At 38.7% G+C, this 22,961-nt stretch overlaps 1 protein-coding gene across 2 annotated transcripts in view; it reads right to left on the minus strand.

Annotated features, from left to right (window-relative positions):
- The window catches only part of DYNLT3 (dynein light chain Tctex-type 3), a 28,837-nt gene extending 6,451 nt beyond the window's left edge, over positions 1-22,386 (minus strand). Inside the window, exons 1-3 of one of the 2 annotated variants that reach the window (XM_084870552.1) lie at positions 22,169-22,230; positions 17,931-17,972; positions 15,214-15,284 (exon numbers count right to left, since the gene is read on the minus strand). In XM_084870552.1, coding sequence (XP_084726678.1) covers positions 15,214-15,270 — 57 coding nt within the window. In that variant the 5' untranslated portion in view covers positions 15,271-15,284; positions 17,931-17,972; positions 22,169-22,230. Of the gene's footprint in view, positions 1-15,213; positions 15,285-17,930; positions 17,973-22,168 lie in introns of both variants that reach the window. The other variant, XM_084870551.1, reaches the window with a different exon arrangement.
- Positions 22,387-22,961: the final 575 nt, after the last annotated feature.

Below are 22,961 nucleotides of genomic sequence, written 5' to 3' on the forward strand. Positions count from 1 at the left end.
ATAGACCTCAAAATGAAGACCATAATAAGAGACAAGAAAGGCCACTTCAATTCTAACGAAATTGATACAAGAGGATATAACTCTGGTAAACATTTATGCACCCAATGCAGGAGCACCCAAATATATTTTAAAAACTTCTTGAAGATGTCAAGGGAGAGACTTTTAAAAATGGAGGCAGAATAGACAGACGTGTTCCAAGCTTTGTCTCGGAACAAAGAAAGAAAGAACAGCTAAGGTTTGCACGGGGGGACTGTTAGACGGGATTCCCTTGACCTGGCAGCCCCCACTGGGGCTGGGTCCCCTCCTGGAGCTAGAGGCTTGGCCATGGAAACCGTGTCATCTTGAAAGGGCAAGTAGATCTTTTGGAAGCCTGAAAATCCACAACTGCAGAAACCACCGAACACCTGGGAACCCCAGAACACTGGTCTTCAACTGGCACAAACACATGGATTCAAAGGAGCTCCTCACACCACCACAGAAAGGTCATATTTTGCCTGGGGTAAGGTGAGGTTACTAGTCCCAGCAAAAGAGAGAAACGAGTACTTTCCAGGAGCTAGAGGACTAGGGAAGTCTGTGCCTAGAAAAGTTCGTGGCTGTTGTGGCTGGCTTAATCCTTGATTGTGGAAGGGGGTCCTCCAAGCTGCTAATGGGAGGGATCTCTACAAATCATCCCATTTTGATCTGACTCTGAAGGACAGCCTAAGAATTTCAAAGGAGTGCAGGCTGCTTAGTCTTGGGCGCCGACCCATTATTTGCTCACTTGGGCTTTTTCCTCTTCATTTCCTTGCTTCTGATTACTAAGCTGAATACATACCGTGTTTCCCCGAAAATAAGACATCCTCCGAAAATAAGACCTACTTACAGGTTTCCTTCTGAGTGAAATGTAAGGCATTCCCCCGAAAATAAGGCTCCCCCTAGGCTAAACATGAGAGATTTGGTCCACTGATTCTGAAAGAAATGGAGTCACAAGAAATTCACCAGGAAATTCAGGAATTGGATTGTTATGATGATGTTCCAGAAGATGATGACATGATTGTCATGGAATAAATGAGTAAATTCTTGATACTGTAGGATTCACAGTTTGTCTGGTTTGTGTTGACAACTACCATACTACCTTACCGTATACAGGTAATAAACTTCCTTTATTTTCATTTAACAATAAATGTGTACCGTATTCTTTTTCATGGACATTTCAAGACATTCCCTGAAAATAAGACCTAGCACATCTTTGGGAGCAAAAATTAATATAAGACACTGTCTTATTTTCAGGGAAACAGGGTAGGATCACCCAGTTGGGGACACCTTGGATGACTGCAGGGGGAAGCTGTTTTTCTGAAACCTGGGGATCGGAGCAGAGAGTGACTATTGGAGAGCCACCTCTCAGGCAGCCCACCTCCACGAACAGGTATTGAGTGCCATAGGGAAAGAAGGCTAGAGAAGGCATAGAGACCCTGAAGTCAATCCAAAAACACTGCCACCCAGGGGCTGAAACACGAATTGACTCTTGTGTAATAAAAAATAAAGGAATATGAGAAATTAAGACACCACCTGCTTAAAAATTAGGACTGTCTTACAACACTGAGGAACAGTGGAACGCAGGGAACTGCAATATTGTCCAGACTGGGAAACAGGAGTGCCAAACAGAACAATAGAGGAAGTGAATGACCTTCATTATTGCAAATTTTATTTTTTTTATTTTTATTTTATAATTTTTATATTTTATTCTCATTTTTTGCATCTTTTATGAAACTAATTTTTTTTTCTTTTTTCCTCACTTGATTTTACCTTTTTAATCATTACGTTTTTATTTTCAATCAGTATTACTACTACTACTATTTTACCTTTTTCTTAAGTGTCATTTTATTTTCTCTTTATTTTACTTTGGGATTAGTGTTCTAAATTCTATTTCCATCTTTCCTTTAGCATCATTTTACCCTATCTCAACTCTACCTTTTACCATCACTCTCTTCCTAACCTTTCCCCTTTTGCTGTCCTGTATATCTTAACCTTTCCTGCTTTATATTCTCCCTATTCTTTCTGTTTACCCCATGCTAAAATTTCATGCTACTTATATATCTAATTTCCAATCCACTGCTCCAAGTCCATAAACACCTCTTTCTTCACTGTCTTAACTATCCAAAAAATTGTATTTCTCTATGTCCTTTTGTTGCTGTTTACTTTAATGTTGATTATATAGAATTTATATGCTTTTGTGAGATTGTTTTGCTTATTCTTTTTTGTTTGTTTGCTTTGTTTTTATTTGTTTTTTACTTCTGATTTCCCTTACCTCATTTAATATTCCGTGGTGTTATAGTTTGTATTAACCTGTTGCTGGCATTGGTTGGGATTAGTGGTTGTTCTATTGGAGTATTCTCCCCATATAGTTTATTCTCCCTTTCTCTCTTAGTCTCATTCTTGTCTCTCTTACTTTTTTTTCCTATCCCCAATTCATTTTGATACTACTTTTTTCTTTCTTTTAACTCTTCTTCTTTCTCTTCTATCCCCTAATTTGTCTTTCTCTGGTGGTCACCTTTATTGGAGGTTATTAATATCATGAATACATTTCTGTTCAGTGCCTTGTGTGCTATATCTGGTTGTGTTGTATTCTGTGCCTTTAAATCAATTCAGGAGAGATGGAACTACATAACCAGACATACAGAAAAGAGAAACCATGGAGAGACAAAGAAACAGCCCACATATGAAAGAAAAGCAGATATCACTATAAAAGGAAGTAAACGAAACAGAGACAAGACACCTGCCAGAGAAAGAATTCAGAGAAATGTTCATGAGGTGGCTGAAGATAATTTGACAATATGAGTAAGAACAAAGAGGAAATGAAGAACCAAGAAGAAATGAAAAATGACATCACTGCTGTAAAGAACTAAATAGAAAGCATTAAGAGTACACTAGAAGAAGCAGAGGACCGCATCAATGAGCTAGAAGACAAGATTGGAAAAATACCCAAGTAAAATAGCTTCTAGAGGGGAAAAAAACAAAACAAAACAAAAAAAACAGGAGAGCCTAAGGGAACTTTGGGACAACACTAAACCAAACAATATCCACAAAATAGGGGAGCCAGAAGGAAAGGAAACTGATCAAGAAAGAGAACACCTGTTTGAAGAAATTATGACGGAAAACTTCCGTAATATGGGGACACACACACACAAATCCAAGAAATGCATAGAATCCCAAGCAAAATGAACCCCAAAAGAAAGATGCCAAGGCACATTATAATTAAATTGGCAAACACCAACGACAAAGTAAGAACCATCAGAGAGAGAAAGTTACCTACAAAGGAGCCCCCATCAGAATAGCAACTGATTTTTCAACAGAAACTAATTAGGCCAGAAGGGAATGGGATGAAATATACAAAGCCATGTAAAGGAAGGGTCTGAATCCAAGAATACTGTACCCAGCAAGGCTATCAATCAAAATTGAAGGTAAAATCAGGAGCTTCACAGATAGAAAAGGACTAAGGGAATTAATCACCACCAAACCAGCAAAGCAAGAAATACTAAAGTGTCTGCTGTAAAAAAAAAAAAAAAAAAAAAAAAAAAAAAAAAAAAAAAAAAAAAAAAAATCAGAAGGGAAGAAGGAACACAGGGTAAAGAATAAAAATGGTGACAAATAAGTACTTGTCAATAATAACTTTAAATGTAAATGGATTAAATGCCCTACTCAAAAGACATAGGGTAACGGATTGGATAAGAAAACAAGACCCATATATCTGCTGTCTACAAGCAACCCACCTCAGAAAAAAAGATGCACACAGACTGAGGGTGAAGGGATGGAAATAGGTTTTCCAGGAGAATAGAAATGAAAAAAAAAAAAAAAAAAAACACCTGGGGTAGCAATACTTATATCTGGCAAATTATATCTCAAAGTGAAGGACGTAACAAGAGATAAGGAAGGGCACTTAATACTGAAGGAATCAATACAACAAGAAATAACTGGTATACATATATGCACCTAATGCTTGAGCACCCAAATACATAAAAAAAAACACCTCCTGGAGGATATCAAGGGAGATATTGACAGCAATATAATCTTAGTAGGAGACTTTAATACCCCACTATAACCATTGGACAAATGCTCTAAAGAAAAAAATCAACAAATAAACTTCAATCCGAAATGAATCTCTAGACCAGATGGAATTGAATATTTCACCCCAAAGCCACAGAATATACATTCTTCTCAAGTGAACGTGGGTCATTTTCATGATAGGCCATATGTTGGGACACAGGCAAAATCTCTTCAAATTCAAGAAGATAGAAATCATATCAAACATCTTAGATCACAATGGCATAAAACTGGAAATTAACTACAAGAAAAACAATCCAAAAAAATTAAGCACCTGTAGACTAAATAGCATGCTATTAAACAATGACTAAGTTACCAAGGAGATCAAGGAAGAAATAAAAAAACAAAACAAAAAAAACCACCATGGCAATAAATGACAATGAAACACAATAATCCAAAATCAATGGGAGACAGCGAAAGCAGAATTGAGAGGGAAGTTCATAGCTCTACAAGCCTATTGCAAAAAACAAGTAACAATGTTAATAAATTACCTAAACCTACAACTCAAATAGTTAGACAAAGAGCAACAAGAATAGCCCAATGTAAGCAGAAGGAAGGAAATAATAAAAATCAGAGTGGAGATAAACGACATAGAGACCAAAGAAACAATACATAAGATCAACAAAACCAAGAGCTGGTTCTTTGAAAGGATAAACAAGATTGATGAACCTCTAGCCAGGCTAACCATGAAACAAAGAGAGAGGACCCAAATAAACAAAATCAGAAACGAAAGAGGTAAAACGACAACAGACCCCGATGAAATACAAAGGATTGTTACTAGGAACAACTCTATTCCAACAAACTGGACAACCTGGAGGAAATGGACATATTCCTAGAAAAATATAATCTTCCAAAACTCAACCAGGAAGAATCTAAAAATATCAATAAACCAGTGACTTTGGGAGAAACTGAAGCAGTCATCAAAAAGCTTCTGGCAGACAAAAGCCCGGGACTAGGTGGCTTCACAGGAGAGATTTACCAAAGATTCAGGGAAGAAATAAAACCTATACTCCTCAGACTATTCCAAAAAATCCAAGAGGAAGGAACACTTGCAAGCTCCTTCTATGAAGCCAGCATCACCCCAATAACAAAACCAAACAAAAACAACACAATGAATGAGAATTACAGGACAATAACCCTCATGAACAAAGATGCCAAAATCTTCAACAAAATTTTAGCAAATTGGCTCCAGCAATACAACAGAAAGATCATACACCATGACCAAGTAGGATTTATCCCAGGGATGCAAGGCTAGTACAATATCCGCAAGTCAATAAACGTGATACATCACATAAACAAATTGAGAGATAAAAATCACATAGTCATGTCAATTGATGCAGAATAAGCATTTGACAAAATCCAACACCCTTTCTTGATAAAAACTCTCAACAAGGTGAGAATAGAAGTATCATACCTCAACTTCATAAATGCTATATATGATAAACCCATAACAAACATCATACACAATGGGCAAAAACTAAAAGCATTTTCCCTAAGAACAGGAACAAGTCAGGGATGCCCACTCTCACCACTCCTGTTTGACATAGTAAAAGAAATATTAGCCATTGTAATTAGACAAGAAGAACCAATAAAATGTTTCCAAATTGGAAAAGAAGAAGTAAAGCTTTCCTTATTTGCAGATGACATGATATTGTACATAACCCCGAAAGACTCCATAAAAAAACTAATAGACTTAATAAGTGAATTCATCAATATAGCAAAATACAAAATTAACACCATGAAATCTATGGCATTTCTATACACCAATAGTGAACTTACGAAAAGAGAGACTGAAAAAGCAATCCCATTTACCATCACACCAAAAAAAATTAAGATACCTAGGAATAAACTTAACTAAGAAGGTAAAGACCTATATGCAAAAAACTATGGGACACTGAAAAAAGATATAGAGGAAGACATAAACAGATGGAAGAACATACCATGTTCATGGATTGGTAGAATCAACATAATCAAAATGTCCATACTACCCAAAGCAGCCTATATATTCAATGCACTCCCCATTAAAATACCAACAGCATGTTTCACAGACCTATTGTAGAAAAAACTCTCTAAAAATTCATCTGGAATAAAAGAAGACCCCGAAGAGCCACAGCAATCCTGAGAAAGAAGAATAATGTAGGAGGGATCTCAATACCAGATTTCAGGCTGTATTACAAAGCCACTGTTCTCAAAACAGCCTGGTACTAGCACAAGAACAGACATATAGACCAATGGAATAAAATACAGAATCCAGATATTGACCCAAACCACTATGTTTAATTAATATTTGACAAAGGAGGCATGAACATACAATGGAGTCAAGACAGTCTCTTCAATAAATGGTGTTGGGAAAATTGGACAGATACATGCAAAATAATGAAACTAGATCACCAACTTACACCATACACAAAAATAAACTCAAAATGGATACAGAACCTAAACATAAGACAGGAAACCATAAAAATACCAGAGGAATCCACAGGCAGCAATATCTTAGACATATGCCTAGGGAAGTTCTTCACTGATACTGCCCCTAGGGCAATGGAAGTTAAAGAGAAAATAAACAAATGGGACTACATCAAAATAAAAAGCTTTTTTTTTCACAGCAAAAGAAACCATCAACAAAACAACAACAACAAAAAAAACCACTATATGGGAGAACATGTTTTCAAATGTTATCACTGATAAAAGTTTAATCTCCAACATCTATGGGCAGCTTATACAACTTAATAAAGGAAAAATAAATGATCCAATAAAAAAAAATGGGAACAGACCTAAATAGAATCTTTTTGAAAAGAAGACAGAAGGAAGGCCAAGAGACACATGAAAACATGCTCAAAGTTACTAATTATCCAAGAGATGCAAATCAAAACGATAATGCGTTACCATCTCACACCTGTCAGAATGGCTATTGTCAACAAATCAACAAAGGACAAGTGTTGGTGAGGATACAGAGAAATAGGAACCCTCGTGCACTGCTTGTGGGAATGCAGACTGGTACAGCCACTGTGGAGAACAGTATGTAGTTTCCTAAAAAAACTGAAAATGGAAAACTCCCATTTGACCCAGTAATCCCACTGCTAGGAATATATCCTAAGAAACTAGAAACACCAAACATATGCACCCCTATGTTTATAGAAGCACAATTTACAATAGGTAAGATTTGGAAGCCTTAGTGACCGTCAGCAGATGACTGGATCAGAAAATTATGGTATATCTACACGATGGAATACTATGCTGCCATAAATAGAAGGAATTCTTATCATTTGCAGCAACCTGGATAATATTGAAGAACATTATGTTTAGTGAAATCAGCCAGTCAATGAGAGAAAAATGCCACATGATCTCACTCATTATGGATAATAAAGAACATTATAAACTGATGAACAAAAAGATAGATACTGAGACAGTAAAGCATCAAACAGAGCATCAAGTTACAGTGGAAAATTTAGGGAGAGGTGGAGGAGATTAAGAGATCAATCTAAGTACTTGTATGCATGCATATAAGCATAACCAATGAATTCAAAACACTGGGGCATGATGGCATGTATGGGAGTGGGGTGGGGAAGACAATGGTATGATCTGTACACATATAATATTTTAATAAAAAATTAAAAAATATATCAGGGGAGAGATTGACAGCAACACAACCATAGTAGGAGACTTTAATACCCCATTAACATCACTGGATAAATCCTCTATGCAAAATATTAGCAAAGAAACTTCAATCCTAAAGGACTCACTATAACAGGTGGACTTAATCAACATCTTTAGAACATTCTACCCCCAAAACTACAAAATATACATTCTTCTCAAGCTCACATGTGACACTTTGAAAGATAGACCACATATTGGGACACAGGCAAAGTCTCTTCAAATTCAAGAGGATTGAAATCATATCAAGTACCAACTCATATCACAGTGGCATAACATTAGAAATCAACTATAGTAAAAACAATAACAAAAATTCAAACACTTGTAGGCTGAATAGCATACTATTAAACGATGAGTGGGTTATCAAAGAGATCAAAGAAGAACTAAAAAATATCCTGGAAACAAACAACAATGAAAACATAACAATCCAAACTCTTTGGTACACAGTGAAAGCAATCCTGAGAGGGAAGTTCATAGCATTACAGTCCTACCTCATGGAAGGAAGAAAAGAAGGAAGGAAGGGAGGGAGGGAGGGAGGGAGGGAGGGAGGGAGGAAAAGGAGGGAGAGTAGGGAGACTGGCAATAAACCACCTAACTCTGCAACTTGAAGAATTAGAAAGAGAGCAAGAAAAGCCCAGTGTGAGCAGAAGGAAAAAAATAATAATAAAGATCAGAGTGGAAATAAATGACATAGAGACAAAAAAAACAAAACAAAAACAAAATAAAAACAAAACCCAACACAATACAAAAGATCAATGAAACCAAGAGTTGGTTCTTTGAAAAGATAAACAATATTGATGAACCTCTAGCCAGGCTCACCAAAAAGCAAAGAGAGAAGGACACAAATAAAATCAGAAACAGAAGAGGCAAAATTACAACAGACTCCACAGAAATACAACCGATTGTCAAAAAATACTATGAACAACTCTATTCTGACAACTAGACAACCTAGAAGAAATGACATATTCCTTAAAAAATACAATCTTCCAAAACATAACCAGGAGGAATAAAAAATATCTGATTAGGCCAATAACTATGGAGGAAATTGAAGCAGTAATAAAAAAAACTTCCAACAAACAAAAGCCCTGGACCAGATGGCTTCAGAAGGGAGTTTTATCAAACATTCAAAGAAGAAATAAAACCTATCTTCCTCAGACTATTACAAAAAATTCAAGAAAAAGCAGCACTTCCAAGCTCATTCTATAAATTGCCATTACCCTAATAACAAAACCAGATAAAGACAATACAAAGAAAGAGAATTACAGGCCAATATACCTCATGAACATAGGTGCCAAAATCCTTAACAAAATTTAGCAAATCGAATCCAGCATCACATTAGAAAGATCATACACCATGACCAAGTGGGATTTATCCGGGAATGGTATAATATCCGCAAATCAATAAATGTGATACATCACATAAACTGATAGACAAAAATCACATAATCATATCAATTGACAGAGACAAAGCATTTGACAAAATCCAACACCCTTTCTTGATAAAAACTCTCAGCAAGGTGGGAATAGGAGCATCATACCTAAGTATAATAAAAGTCATATATGACAAACCCACAGCCCACAGCATAGCCATGGGCAAAAACTAAAACCATTTCCACTAAGAACAGGAATAAGACAGGGATGCACACTCTCACCACTCCTGATCAACATAGTATTGGAAATAATAGCCTTTGCAATCAGACAAAAAGAAGATATAATAGGCATCCAAATTGGAAAAGAAGTAAAACTGTCCTTATTCACAGATGACATGATACTATACATAGAAAACCCCAAGGCTCCATCAAAAAACTACTAGACTTAATAAATGAATTCAGCCGAAACCGGTTTGGCTCAGTGGATAGAGCGTCGGTCTGTGGACTGAAAGGTCCCAGGTTCGATTCCGGTCAAGGGCATGTACCTTGGTTGCGGTCACATACCCTGTAGGGGTGTGCAAGAGGCAGCTGATCTATGTCTCTCTCTCATCGATGTTTCTAGCTCTCTATCCTTCTCCCTTCCTCTCTACAAAAAATCAATAAAATATATTTTAAAAAATAAATAAATGAATTCGGCAATGCAGCAGGGTACAATATTAACATCCAGAAGTTTATGACTTTTCTATACATCAATAATGAACTCACAGAAAAAGAAATTTAAAAAGCAACCCATTAACCATTGCAACAAAAAAATTAAGATACCTAGGAATAAACTTAACCAAGGAGACAAAGGACCTGTACTCAGAAAATTTCAGGATGCTGAAAAAAGAGATTAGAGGAAGACATGAACAAATGGAAGAATATAACACGTTAATGTATTGGTAGAATCAACATCCGTAAAGTGTCCATACTACACAAAGCAATCTATAAATGCAACACAAGCCCCATTAAAATACCAACAGCATACTTAAACAAATTTTCCAAAAATTCATCTGGAATAAAAAAAAAAAGACCCAAAATAGCTGCAGCAATATTGAGAAAGAAGAACAATGTTGGAGGGATCATAATACCAGTATCAATGTATACTATTATAAAGTCACTGTTCTCAAAACTGGCTGGTACTGGCACAAGAACAGACATATAGATCAGTGGAATAAAACAAAGAACCCAGAAATCGACACAAGCCATTATGCTCAATTAATATTTGACAAAGGAGTCAAGAGCATACAATGGAAACAAGACAGTCTCTTCAATAAATGGTGTTGGGAAAACTGGAGAGATACTTTCAAAAAAATGAAACTAGACCACTAACGTATACCATACACAAAAATAAACTCAAAATGGATAAAGGACTTAAATGTAAAATGGGAAACCATTAAAATATTATAAGCCATAGGCAGCAAAATAGCAGACATTTGTCATAGCAATATATTTACCGATAACAGCTCCTAGGACAATGGAAACTAAAGAGAAAATAAACAAATGGGACTACATCAAAACAAAAAGCTTCTGTACAGCAAAAGAAATGATCAACAAAACAACAAGAAAGCCTACTGCATGGGAGAATATATTTGCCAATTTTATCTCCGATATGGGTTTAGTCTCCAACATTTACAGGGAACTCATACAACTTAACAAAAGGAAGTTAAACAATGCAATCAAAACATGAGAAATGGACCTAAATAGACACTTTTTGAAAGAGGACATTCAGAAAGCCAAGAGACATATGAAAACATGCTCAAAATCATTAATCATCTGAGAGGTGCAAATTATAACAATGAGGTACCATCTCACAGCTGTCAGAATGGCTATCAACAAATCAACAAATGACAAATGCTGACAAGAATGTGGAGAAAAAGGAACCCTAGTGCACTGCTGGTGGGAATGCAGACAGATGCAGCCACTGTGGAAAACAGTATGGAGTTTCCTCAAAAAATTAAAAATGGAACTTCCATTTGACCCAGTAATACCACTTCTAGGAATATATCCCAAGAAAACAAATACACCAATCAGCAAGGATATATGCACCCCTGTTCATAGCAGCACAATTTACAATCGCTAAGATTTGGAAATAGCCTAAATGACCATCAGCAGATGAATGAATTAGAAAACCGTGGTACATCTACACAATGGAATACTAAATTGCTGTAAAAAAATAAGGAATTCTTACCATTTGCAACAGCATGGGTGGAACTGGAGAGCATTAGGCTAAGTCAGTGAACGGCAAACTCATTAGTCAACAGAGCCAAATAACAACAGTGCAACGATTGAAATTTCTTTTGAGAGCCAAATTTTTTAAACTTAAACTTCTTCTAATGCCACTTCTTCAAAATAGACTCGCCCAGGCCGTGGTATTTTGTGGAAGAGACACACTAAAGGGGCCAAAGAGCCACATGTGGCTCGTGAACCACGGTTTGCTGACAACTGTGCTAAATGAAATAAACCAGTCAGTGAAAGATAAATACCACATGATCTCATTCATTTATGGATAATAAAGAACATTATAAACTGTTGAACAAAAATAGACAGAGGCAAAGAAGCATCAAATAGACTGTGAAACTACAGGGGGAAGTAGGGAAAGGTAAGAGGTCAACTGAAGGAGTTTTATGCATGCATATAACCACAACCAAAAGATGCAAGACACTGGGGAAGGAGGGGAGAGCAAAAGAGGCTAGGAGGAGGTCAATGGGGGTAAAAAAGGAGACATATATACTACTATTTGTAAGACCTTAAACAATAAATAAAAAGATAGATAAATAAAAAATGAATAAAAACAATATGCACAAACACTAAAAAAAGAATGGCTTTGAAACAGTTGGGATTTTTAAAAATATATATTTTTATTGATTTCAGAGAGGAAGGGAGTGGGAGAGAGAGATAAAAATACCAATGATGAGAGAGAACCATTGACTGGTCGCCTCCTGCACACCCCACACTGGGGATCGAGCCTGCAACCTAGGAATATGGCCTGACTGGGAATCGAACTGTGACCTCCCAGTTCATAGGCCCATGCTCAACCACTGAACCACAGTGGCTAGGTCAAACAGTTGGGATTTGAACTATGTTTCAGATGCTGAAAACAAAGGGTGAGACCAATTTAAAATTTAATTATCTTATATAATAAAAGGCTAATATGCAAATAGGTCAAATGGCGGAACAATCACACAGTCATTATGACATGTGCTGACCACCAGGGGGTGCACATGAAACATGGTGGGCATTGGCAACTGGCAGCCGCGGTAGGATAGTGAAGCAGGTGAGCAGGGGTGCTAGACAAAGGTGGGGCACAGGTCGTTGTCATAGGGAGAGCCTCTGGTGGTTACTGAAAATTCTTTGCTCCCACATGCACACCACGGTCCTGCCTGGTGCTCGCACCGGCCCAGATCGCTTGGCACCATCAGTGGGTGCGAGCTATGGCTGCCATCCCTGATAGCCCCTCTGGGCTTCTCCACCTCCCACTGCTCCTAGGCAATTGGCGCTGCTGGTGCCAGCTCCAACTTTCTGCGCCCTCAGCAGGGGCGAGCGGGCTGGCACAGTCAGTGCATGGGAGCAGCTGCAGCAGAGCAGGATTGCTAGACAATGGACTAGGGGCAGTGGCAGGAGGGACTGGGTGGGGGCATGGAGGATGGGCCGAGACCTTTCCCTGTGCCCACTGCAGCCTTGCAGCACACAGTTCCTTTCAAGGTGCAGGAATTCATGCACTGGGCTCCTAGTGTATACTAATAATTACATTCTCTTTCATGTTACGGAATTGCTTAGCTAAAAAACTAGAATATTTGCTATTAAAAGTAAATCATAAAACAAAACAAAACACTGTTTTGGGGGTGCCCTGTAAAGGGAAAGTTAAATAATTTCCCACAATATTTACTTCTATTCACTTCTGATATTTGATTAAGAGCACTGGTTTAGAATCACAATCTTAGGTTTTAAGATCACCACTGCCATCTACTTCCTGTGTATCCTTTTGCAAGTGACTTAATCTCTTGAAGCCCCTATTTTCCTAATGTTTAAAGATATAACAGCTTCATCTCAGCAGGTTGTTGTGAGACTGGAAGGAGATAATAAATGCCATGTGCTCAAACACACCGATGGCCACAGAGTAAGCACAATAACTAATGCTAGATATTACTATTATCATTATTACTGCTTATTTTATTTTTCCAATTTTATTGAAATATAATTGACATATAATACGTAACTTTAATGTATATAATATGATGATTTGATACATGTATACATTGTGAAAAAATTACTATGACAAGGTGAATTTACAAACCCATCTTCTCACAGTTATTATTTTTGCATGTGTGTTGAGAACATTTAAGATCTACTTTCTGCAACTTTGAAGTATACATTACAGTGTTAACTGTAATTACATACTGTACATTAGGTTCCCAGAAATTATTCATCTTTAACTGGAAGTTTATACCCTTTGATCTACATTGCCCTGTTCGCCCGGCTCTCCTAGATCTCAGAAAGCACCTTTCTACTCTTTGTTTCTATTAGTTCAACTTTTTTATATTCCACATATAAGTGAGTATACAGTATTTGTCTTTCCCTAATTTTGCTATTATTTTATATTCGAGTGATAAGAGCCTGGATAATAAAGCACTCATTCAATTAATTTGTAGAATCCAGCTTAATCTCACACACACACACACACACACACACACACACACACACAAGCATGTGCATATATGCAGCTTTCATTTACCACAGTTGTAATTAAAATCCAGAAAGGCACAAATTAATATGAAATGTTAAGCTGGGAAGTATGAAATTTTCATTAATGATAAAGTGTAGAAAGAAAAGTTAAATTTAGAGGAGTTTAAGAAAGAACGGGGCTCAAATTATTCTCCTAGAATAAGCAATAGCATAAGAGTTAGGAAGACCAGTGGACCAGGGGTCAGGACAACGGGGTTTTAATTCTGTCTTTACCATCCCAAGCTGATAACTTTAGGCAAACCTCCTATTCTCCCTAGACTGTTTTTCCTTAATGGGAAACTACGAGCACTCATTTTTCTTTTAGATTATCTAAACAACAGAAAAACATCATGGGGCTCTGGATCCCCCTGTAAATAGCTAATTACTATTAATTAATATTTAGACTTCTTAATTAGCATTAACCAGGAGGCCCATTACATAATGAGGTCCTCAACCTGTCTACTCCCAGGGTCAAACTGAGAAAGTGGACACATAGCAGGCACTCAGTAAATGTTGAATATTGGCTTTTATATATTTGTTGGATATCCTAAATCAATCTACTTTAGACTAAGTTCCATGAGAATTTATGTGGGGGAAAATTCTATTACTGACAACAGATAAAATGTATGCATATCACTGATGAGTGAGTGGTCCTAAGACTTCAGAAAGAAACATATTAGCATAGGGGCTCAGAGTAAGAAATCTAAGGACAGAAAATAAAGATTAGAAAGAAATAAGGAAAACATAAAAACCTGCTGAAACTATGGAGAAAGTACTTAAATGTTTTAAAATAGTTCTCTCTCTCTCTCTCTCTCTCTCTCTCTCTCTCTCTCTCTCTCTCTCTCTCTTCTCTCTCTCTCTCTCTCTCTCTCTCGCCTTTCCAATGCTGGAACAGAGAAGAGGATAGACATGGAGCTGAAAGTCACCTGGAGCAAACCTGAGATTTGTTTGAAGTCTCTTATTTCATATAAAAACTTCAAATGAAGCCTGCTTTTGAATCTATAATGTATCAGAGTTTGTTTTTTGTTTAAAATGTTTTTGGTGAAATTATTTACATTACTTAACTCCTTCTTGCAAGTACTTAAGTAAAACTGATGCTCTAAAACACACCTAGTGGCTCATAGCTCTACCTAGCCACCACCAAGTATGCGTATCCCAGTTTATGAAGCATAGTTCTTTTTATTTAATAAACAGCACATGCACATAGTTTTAAAAATCCAACAGAACAGAAAATCTTTCAATGAAAAGCAAGAATCCCCTCCCCACCCTTTCCCATATTCAGTACCATTCCCTAAAGGAAATCCCATCAGTGCACAACTGTTTTTATTTTCTAAGCGATTACTTACATATCTCCAAATAATGTTTATACCACCGTTTCTTGATTTATGAATTATAGACAACATCCTTAGAGTTCTTGCTATGAGAGATGAAAATTTAGTTTCATCAGATCACCTGCTTCTTCCCTCAATAGTGAATTCAGTATTTTTACTTCAATATATTTATACTGTTAGGAGCATGTTTCTTTTCTAGTCCTGGCGTTTCCTTCCATACACAGGATTTTTCCTTAACATTCCTGGCTTCTTGGCCCACCTGTCATTATTCCTCATGGAGGTACAGCGAATTACTTGTTTAACGAGTGACAACCATTGATCCAGCATTCTCATTTGGAAAAACTAATCTCCCAAATGCCTTGGACTTAAGTATTTGTTTTCTTCTTTCCTCTCTATCCAGACCAACAAAAGGCAACAGCCTGGCTAAGTGTTTCTCTCTGTTGACTCAATCTTTCCCTTGGATGCGTCTACCGAGGTCTGAATTGAACAGGTAGACAGTTAGCAAAAACAAGGTCCAATCTCCAAACCATTCTTTATCTTTATAATAAAGATAATATTTTATCCTCTTTCTAATGACTTTTGTCTTTTCATTTGGCTCAGAATGTTAGTAAAGAACAAGGTCTATTTAAAAGGCTCCTCAAATAATCCAGCATCATTTTATTTATGTTCCATCAACCACAAACACTTTGAAAAAATGAGTTTATCACTCCTGCCCTTCCCATGACCTCTTTGCCCTCCTGTTCCTCCCAGCTGACCACATTTTGCTTTTGTACTGTTAATGCATTGAAAACATTTGTATTGTTTTAAAAATTAAATATTCCTGGGTTAATAGTTCTAATACATGTTTCTGAACTATTAAAATATGGCAGGATTTTCAGGTGCTTATCTAGGCCTCAAGCTGATCCTAGTTGTACAAAGCCAGTACTGACTGAGTTCTGGGTGAACTTGTAAACCAGAAATTTCAGATAGGTAAGGCACTGTCTCAGGACAGGCTAATAAGGTGTTCAATGCCTAGACTAAAGGCAGGTAGGTTTGGCTAGGACACAGACCCTAAGAGCCATACCCACAAAACAAGCCTGCTTCCTAGGCCAGCTCATTCTTTCCCTAGGATTTGGCACAGTTAAAAATTACTCAGGACTATTAAAAGCGTTCATAAATACCTTACCCATAGTGCAGATGCCACCAGACTAATTCCTCTGCCAGAATTGATTCCCAAAGAGAACTACTTGTCTATTTACCTAACAGGAGGGCCAGGTTGATATTTCAAGTATTCTTAATATTTTAATTTACCATCACATAGTGTCTAAAAGATGTCAAGTGATTATTTTTCCAATAATATAATTTCCAATACAATGCTAAAAAAAAAAAAAACACATATAATGACCAAGGGCAGATATTTCTACGGTCTCTTATTTCTTTGGTATATATGACATATATCTATAACAATAAAAGCATAATATGTAAATTGACTAAACGATCGAACAGCAGAAAGACCATCTAGACCAGTGTTTTTCAACCTTTTTTGGGCAAAGGCACACTTGTTTCATGAAAAAAATCACGAGGCACACCACCATTAGAAAATGTTAAAAAATTTAACTCTGTGCCTATATTGACTATATATAAAGTAATTCTCTTGAATAGGAATCAAATAAACACAAAGAAAGTATTTTATAATTACTTTATTATGAAATATTAAGTAAACAAAATAGTGAAAAATTATAAAATTCTTGTCTTGTCTGCACCTACGGCACACCAGGCAACATCTCGCGGCACACTAATGTGCCGCGGAACAGCGGTTGAAAAACGCTGATCTAGACAACCTTTCTGATGATCATACTATGACACATACTGGCGCCAGGCCACCCAAGGTGGGTGTCATGTGATTGGTAGAGGGCCCCACCATCACCCCATGATTGCCCCTCTGAGGGAGGCCTAGGCCACCCTCTTCAGGGCAATAGATTGGGGGGTTCTGTGGAACCCAGGAACTAAGGGTGTGTGATGGCAGATTGGGGCAGTGCTAGGCTAGGGCGGGTCTGGGTGGGGAGAAGGCGCTAGGGCTGTAAGAACAGGGGCTGTGAGAGTGGCAGTCGGGGGAAGGAAGCACTACCTTTGCATGAATTTCATGCATCCAGCCACTAGTAAATATATAAATTTACATATATAAAAGTGTGTGTGTGTGTGTGTGTGTGTGTGTGTGTATGTATATATATATATATATATATATATATATATATATATATATATATATATATATAGCATTAGCATTTAAAGTAATATTTGGCCTGCTGAGATAAAGTTATTTTGTTCAAAAGACATTAATTTTAGAAAACAGTAAATCAGTTTTCTAGATTCATACTTAAACATCACTTTCAGAATAAGCTCCAGGATGCCTGGCAGCATACAATAAAACAAAGAATCATGGGCCGGGTGGGTCAGTTGGTTGGAGAGTCATGCCATATACTGAAAGGTTGCAGGCTCGATCACCAGTCATGGAGGCAACCAATCGCTGTTTCTCTCTTTCCCTTCCCCTCTCTCTAAAAATCAACAAAAACATATTCTTGGGTGAGGATTAAAAAACAAACGAATGTAGGAGCACTCCTGTAAGAGTTAGTGAAAAACTTTTAAAAATCTTGTTTTAATACTAAAGTTTCTTTGTACTGAAAGTCAAACACAGCTTTCTAAAGGGCAATCCAATGCAGCAGCCCTCAAAATGAACAAGATGTATAACTTACCTCTTTAACAAGGTTGTGGGCTTCATCCACATTGAAGCCAACCTAAAGGGGGAAAATAAAAGACAAACCTGCTTGTAACACAGACTTCATCTTATTGGTAGTAAACAGAATTCCCTAGGTGGGCCTAGACAGATGTTAGTGAATATAAGGGAAATCCATTCTACTGAGGCTACTAATCCTACCTCAAACACTTAAATTATAGAATGCTTTTCACACCTACCTCCCTGGAGATTTTGATTCATTTGGTCTGAGGCAGAACCTGGGCAACTACATTTTTAAAAATGCTTTACTGGTGATTCTGATGAACACACTAGATTGAGAATCATTGAATTGGAGAGTGCAGGAAACTGCAGGAGGTGGATATAAAGATGTGTCATCAGTATACAGGATATGGCTGCAGTGAAGTGAGAATGAGGTGGTCAATGAGAACAGAATGCTTATTACTTTAATTTTGTTTTTAACATGGTAGGCAAAAATATGGCTTGTCAGAATTAAGGATTATGAAAATACTGTGACCATTGTAAATTAATGACCCTTTAATCTATACTAATAAAAGAGAAATATGCAAACTGACCATACCTCAACACCCACCAGCCAATCAAGAGCAAGTATGCAAATTAACTCAACAAAGCTGGTGGGTTAATTTGCATACATAGGCATGGAGTGGCAGGGTGGGGTGAGACACCAGCTATGAGGGGGAGGACGGGGGTGGAGGGAGCTACAGGAATGGTGCTCTGGCTGGAGTAGAGAAGACTGAAGGCTCCTGCGGGAGCGAAGACTGAAGGTGGTCACCAGAGAGAAGGCCTGGGTCCCAGGTGCTGGAGGAAAACTGGTGCTGTCAGCCAGCAGAAGGAAGGCTTATTGCACGAATCTTCATGCAATGGGTCTCTAGTCTACACTAATAAAAGAGAAAAATGCTAACTCACCGTACCTTCGCTATGCCCACAGCCAATCAGGAGTAATATGCAAATTAACCCAGCAAAGATGGCAGGTAAATTTGCATAAGCAAGCAGTGGAGGAGGCAGAGGCCCTATGCGACTGATGGAGTTGGGGACATGGACAGGCAACAGGAGGCAGCGCCTGAAGCCACCGGTGGATCCAAGCTGAGATGGGGACCTGGGCAGGCAGCATCAGGTGGCTTGGACCCAGGCAGGCATACCACCTTTCTGTGTCCAAGCTGCCCTGTGATCAAGGGGCAAAGAGCCATGATCCAAGCTGCCCTGCAATTGTGGGGCAAAGAGCCTGGGTCCAAGCCGCCCTGTAATCACAGGGCCAACAGGGCAGGCCAAGTCACCCTGCGATCACGGGGCAGAGCCTGGGCACAAGCTGCTCTGTGATTACGGAGCGAAAAGCCTGGATCCAAACCACCCTGCGATTGCAGGCAAAAAGCGCAGGTCCAAGCCACTCCCTAATCATTGGGCAAACAGACCAAGCCGAGCTGATCCACGATAATGGAGAGAACAGAACAGGCCAGGCTGAGCTGACCTGCGATCATTGGGTGAACAGGCCAGGCTGAGCTGACCCCCACGATCATGGTGAGAACAGGCCAGGCCAAGCTGACCTACGATCATGGGGTGAACAGGTCAGGCACAGCCTAGCCAAGCTGCCCTGCAATCCCAGGCGAAGAAGCCACCCTGCTGACCAACCTGTGCTATGGACCTGTTCCCCTCTAGCCTGTAGCCATGGGAAGTCTCCCTCCCCCCAGAGTTAGGAGCACCAGCCCAGGTCTACCAAGCAGCCTGGTTTTGACTGCGGGGGTGAGTTCCTGCAGGCTGAGGTTTGACCCTTATGCATTAGCAATAGGAGACCAGTGCCTTTGTTATTGCTGTGTCTGGGTTTTAATTGGACAAATGCCCGGCGGTCCCGGTGGCCAGCTTAGCAAAATCTTTTTGGAGAATTCTGTCTGGGTTTCCTCAAATTCCCTCAGCCCCTACTTACCCCTCTGTAAAGGTGCAGAGCAAGTGAGGCCCTTAAATAAAAATCAGCTGCTTCATGAGTATGGCATCCTTTCTTATTTTAAAAGAAGCTGAGTTCCATGTGTACTATGCTATGATATCTGAGGCACAGGACATGGGAGGCCCTAAGTGTACTATACTTTGTATTTGAGTCATTCTTTATTGTTCAATGTAATTTATTTCTGTACGCCTCAGTTTTGTAATAGTTAAATTACTATAATAGAATAATACATCTTGCTAAGCTATGAAATATTACTATAAGATCAAATGATCAGTTGACATTTATTATTATTTTCTATAAATGAACACAATCTCTGGTATGCTAAAGCAATAGGTATTACAGAGAGACCTACAGGCTTGATTACAAGTGAGGCTTACTATCACAACCCAAATTTATTGCTTGAAAAAAAGCAGGGAGCCAACTAGAAACTGAACCAAACATAAGCCCTTGAAGGGGAAATGTAAATTGGATAAGCTTTGCTATTACAAGAGCAAGAAGAAAAATTCAGATGCAAGAATGAAAACCATATTGCATCCACTCTAAGTAGCTGTTAAAGAAAAAGAATGTTATACTATGAAAATACTTCATACAGATTGTAAAGACATTTGTTCAAAGAGGATTTGCTAGAGTAGGTGATATTTCAGTTACTTTTTTTAAATGTGAAGAGGTTAGCTAGATAAGAAAAAAGTGTAGGGGGTTCCGAATTGCAAAGGGTGCAGGCAGAGCAGGGGGAACCCCCACACTGTGCACGAATTTCATGCACCGAGCCTCTAGTACTATATAATAGGTCTGGCAACTTAGTCTTTCCTTTGGAGTGACTTGATTGACTCATGAGTTAAAAGCAATTATTAATGACATCCAAGTGTCTGTCGCATAGTAGAGATCTAGGCTATGCAATAAGATTGAAATTTACACCAAAATACTTCAGGTTAATCCATGGAGCTTTCTGACATCAGCATTTTTGGAAATCCCACTATACAATTCAAAAATGGTTTAAAAAACAAGTAAATTCTGAAAATAAGTATCATCTTGAATATAGATATTTTCAACTCAGTTACACCATAGACTTCCCCACTAAAGGAATAAAAATTCCCTAAGTTATTAGGAATATTATGAAAACAGCCCACACATTTTGACCCTTTTAAAATGTTAATTTCACCTTAAAATAGGTCATCTATTTTTTAAAGTGGTCTACAAAGGAAAGGGTGTCCATTTCACTTTGATTTGGAAGGTCACAAATATATTATCAGGATGTATGGTATGGTCATGGTGACAAGTAATTTCATTTCTTTTTAAATATAAGTATTTAGGAAGTAATGCCATACAGAAGCCTCTTAAGTCAGAGTAGCACTTGCTGGGGTATATGCCTGAGGGTGAAATTTTTGTGGCTCAATTTCTAAAATAAGAATAAATTAGCACTAATCTGTAAGTATGTTTGCTACCTGCATCACAGAACTAATTAATTTAAATGTAGTTTTAACTTCTATAGGAGCCCACATCCTAAAGATGGATAAACCATAAATCCCTTCCGGGGGGTCTAATAATATATTATTTTATGCTGTCCCTCCACTATGCGCCTACTTTCTTTTCACCGCACCATTCAACTGTGGCTGTATTTTCTGTGAGACAGAAAATGTCTTTGTCTCTTCTGCCCTTGCAGGCCTGTCTTGGTTAATGTGAAGTAAGAGTTGTTGGGAGGAGATCAGAGGCCTGAGTTCAAAATGGAGCTTCTGGCATTCCTTGCAGTTTTAACTTCACCATTAAAGTCAGAGTTGCCATCAGTAACAGGAAAATAACCGACACCATAGGATTATGGTGAGGTTTCAGGAAGTCTGAGTCAGTAAATAAGAGTTCTTAATCCATAAAGCACCTCCTTTCAGGCACCCAGGTCAGAGAGACAGGGAGCTGGAGCGGCTCTGCAACCAGGGCCTCACTAGCAGGGCAGCGGCACCTACTTTGGGGAAGCCAAGGGACAGAGGCAGCGCCCAGGAAGACGGGTTTACAAAGCTTGTCCCTGCAGACAGCGGTGTCCGGCACCCATCCCACCTAACACATCCCCAGTCAGGTTTCCACCCCTTGGCCTAACCCCACCGCCAACCCCAATCCCCACTGACCGCCCAGGCCTCTCAGCCCACCCTCCAGGCCTAGGTGTGGGAGACAGGAGGGGTGAATTCCCGGCCTGGCGGAGAAGACCCAATTCTCCCGGCCTCCGGGCGCTGGGAGAGCACGGCACTGAGACGGGCGGGGGCTGGGGTCGCTCTAAGGCAGCAGAGCAGCAATACCTCCTCACAGTGGCGATGGTACTCCTCCATCGTGTTTCCGACTCTCCCGGGGGCGGAGCGATGGGCGGGTGGAGCTCTGCGGCTGCGCACTGTCCTCCAGGGAGACACCGCCCTTGTTTTTGTCCCGGGTGGTTCCTAGTAGCTGCCTTTGTGACTCAGCGGCACTGCCTTCCGGCATAACGTCAGAGTTCTAGGCAATCAGAGGTCTCTCCAGCTTCCTCTGACCTTTCTGGAAACAAGGGATGGGTGTTAAAGAGCTGGGGATTGTGCCAGGGTGGATCATATGACGTGTCCTGGTGTCAGTTGCTCTAAATCCCGCATTATTATTTGACTGCCCACTGCTGTGGTTATTTGCACATATTTGTTCATCATCCTCCGGCAAATAAGTGTAGTTAATGCAATGGTGATCAAGCCGCTTTGATTTGTCCAATTACTAGCTATGTTACCTGCAAAAAAATTAACCTCCCTACAGCCTCAGTTTTCTTGTATGAAAAGTTAAAATTATATCCATTTCATGATTGGTTGTAAAGATCAAATGAGATGCTGTATACATAACTCCTAAAGTGTACACTCCTATACTCCTCCTCCTCAATGACTATGTAAAAAGAAACATTAAATTCATAAGAGAGAAGGTACAAATATCTCCATTAATTGATAACTTTTAGCAGAACAATGATTATGTTTATTTAAAAATCCCTAAGAGTTTAGATGATCCTAAAGATTTTCACAGTGAAAATCATAACAACCCAGCAGGTTTGGTTCACTTACCACCATCCCATTTTTATTTTTATTT

Source organism: Pipistrellus hanaki (genome assembly GCF_964339955.1).
Source record: "Pipistrellus hanaki genome assembly, chromosome: X".
Taxonomy (NCBI): domain Eukaryota; kingdom Metazoa; phylum Chordata; class Mammalia; order Chiroptera; family Vespertilionidae; genus Pipistrellus; species Pipistrellus hanaki.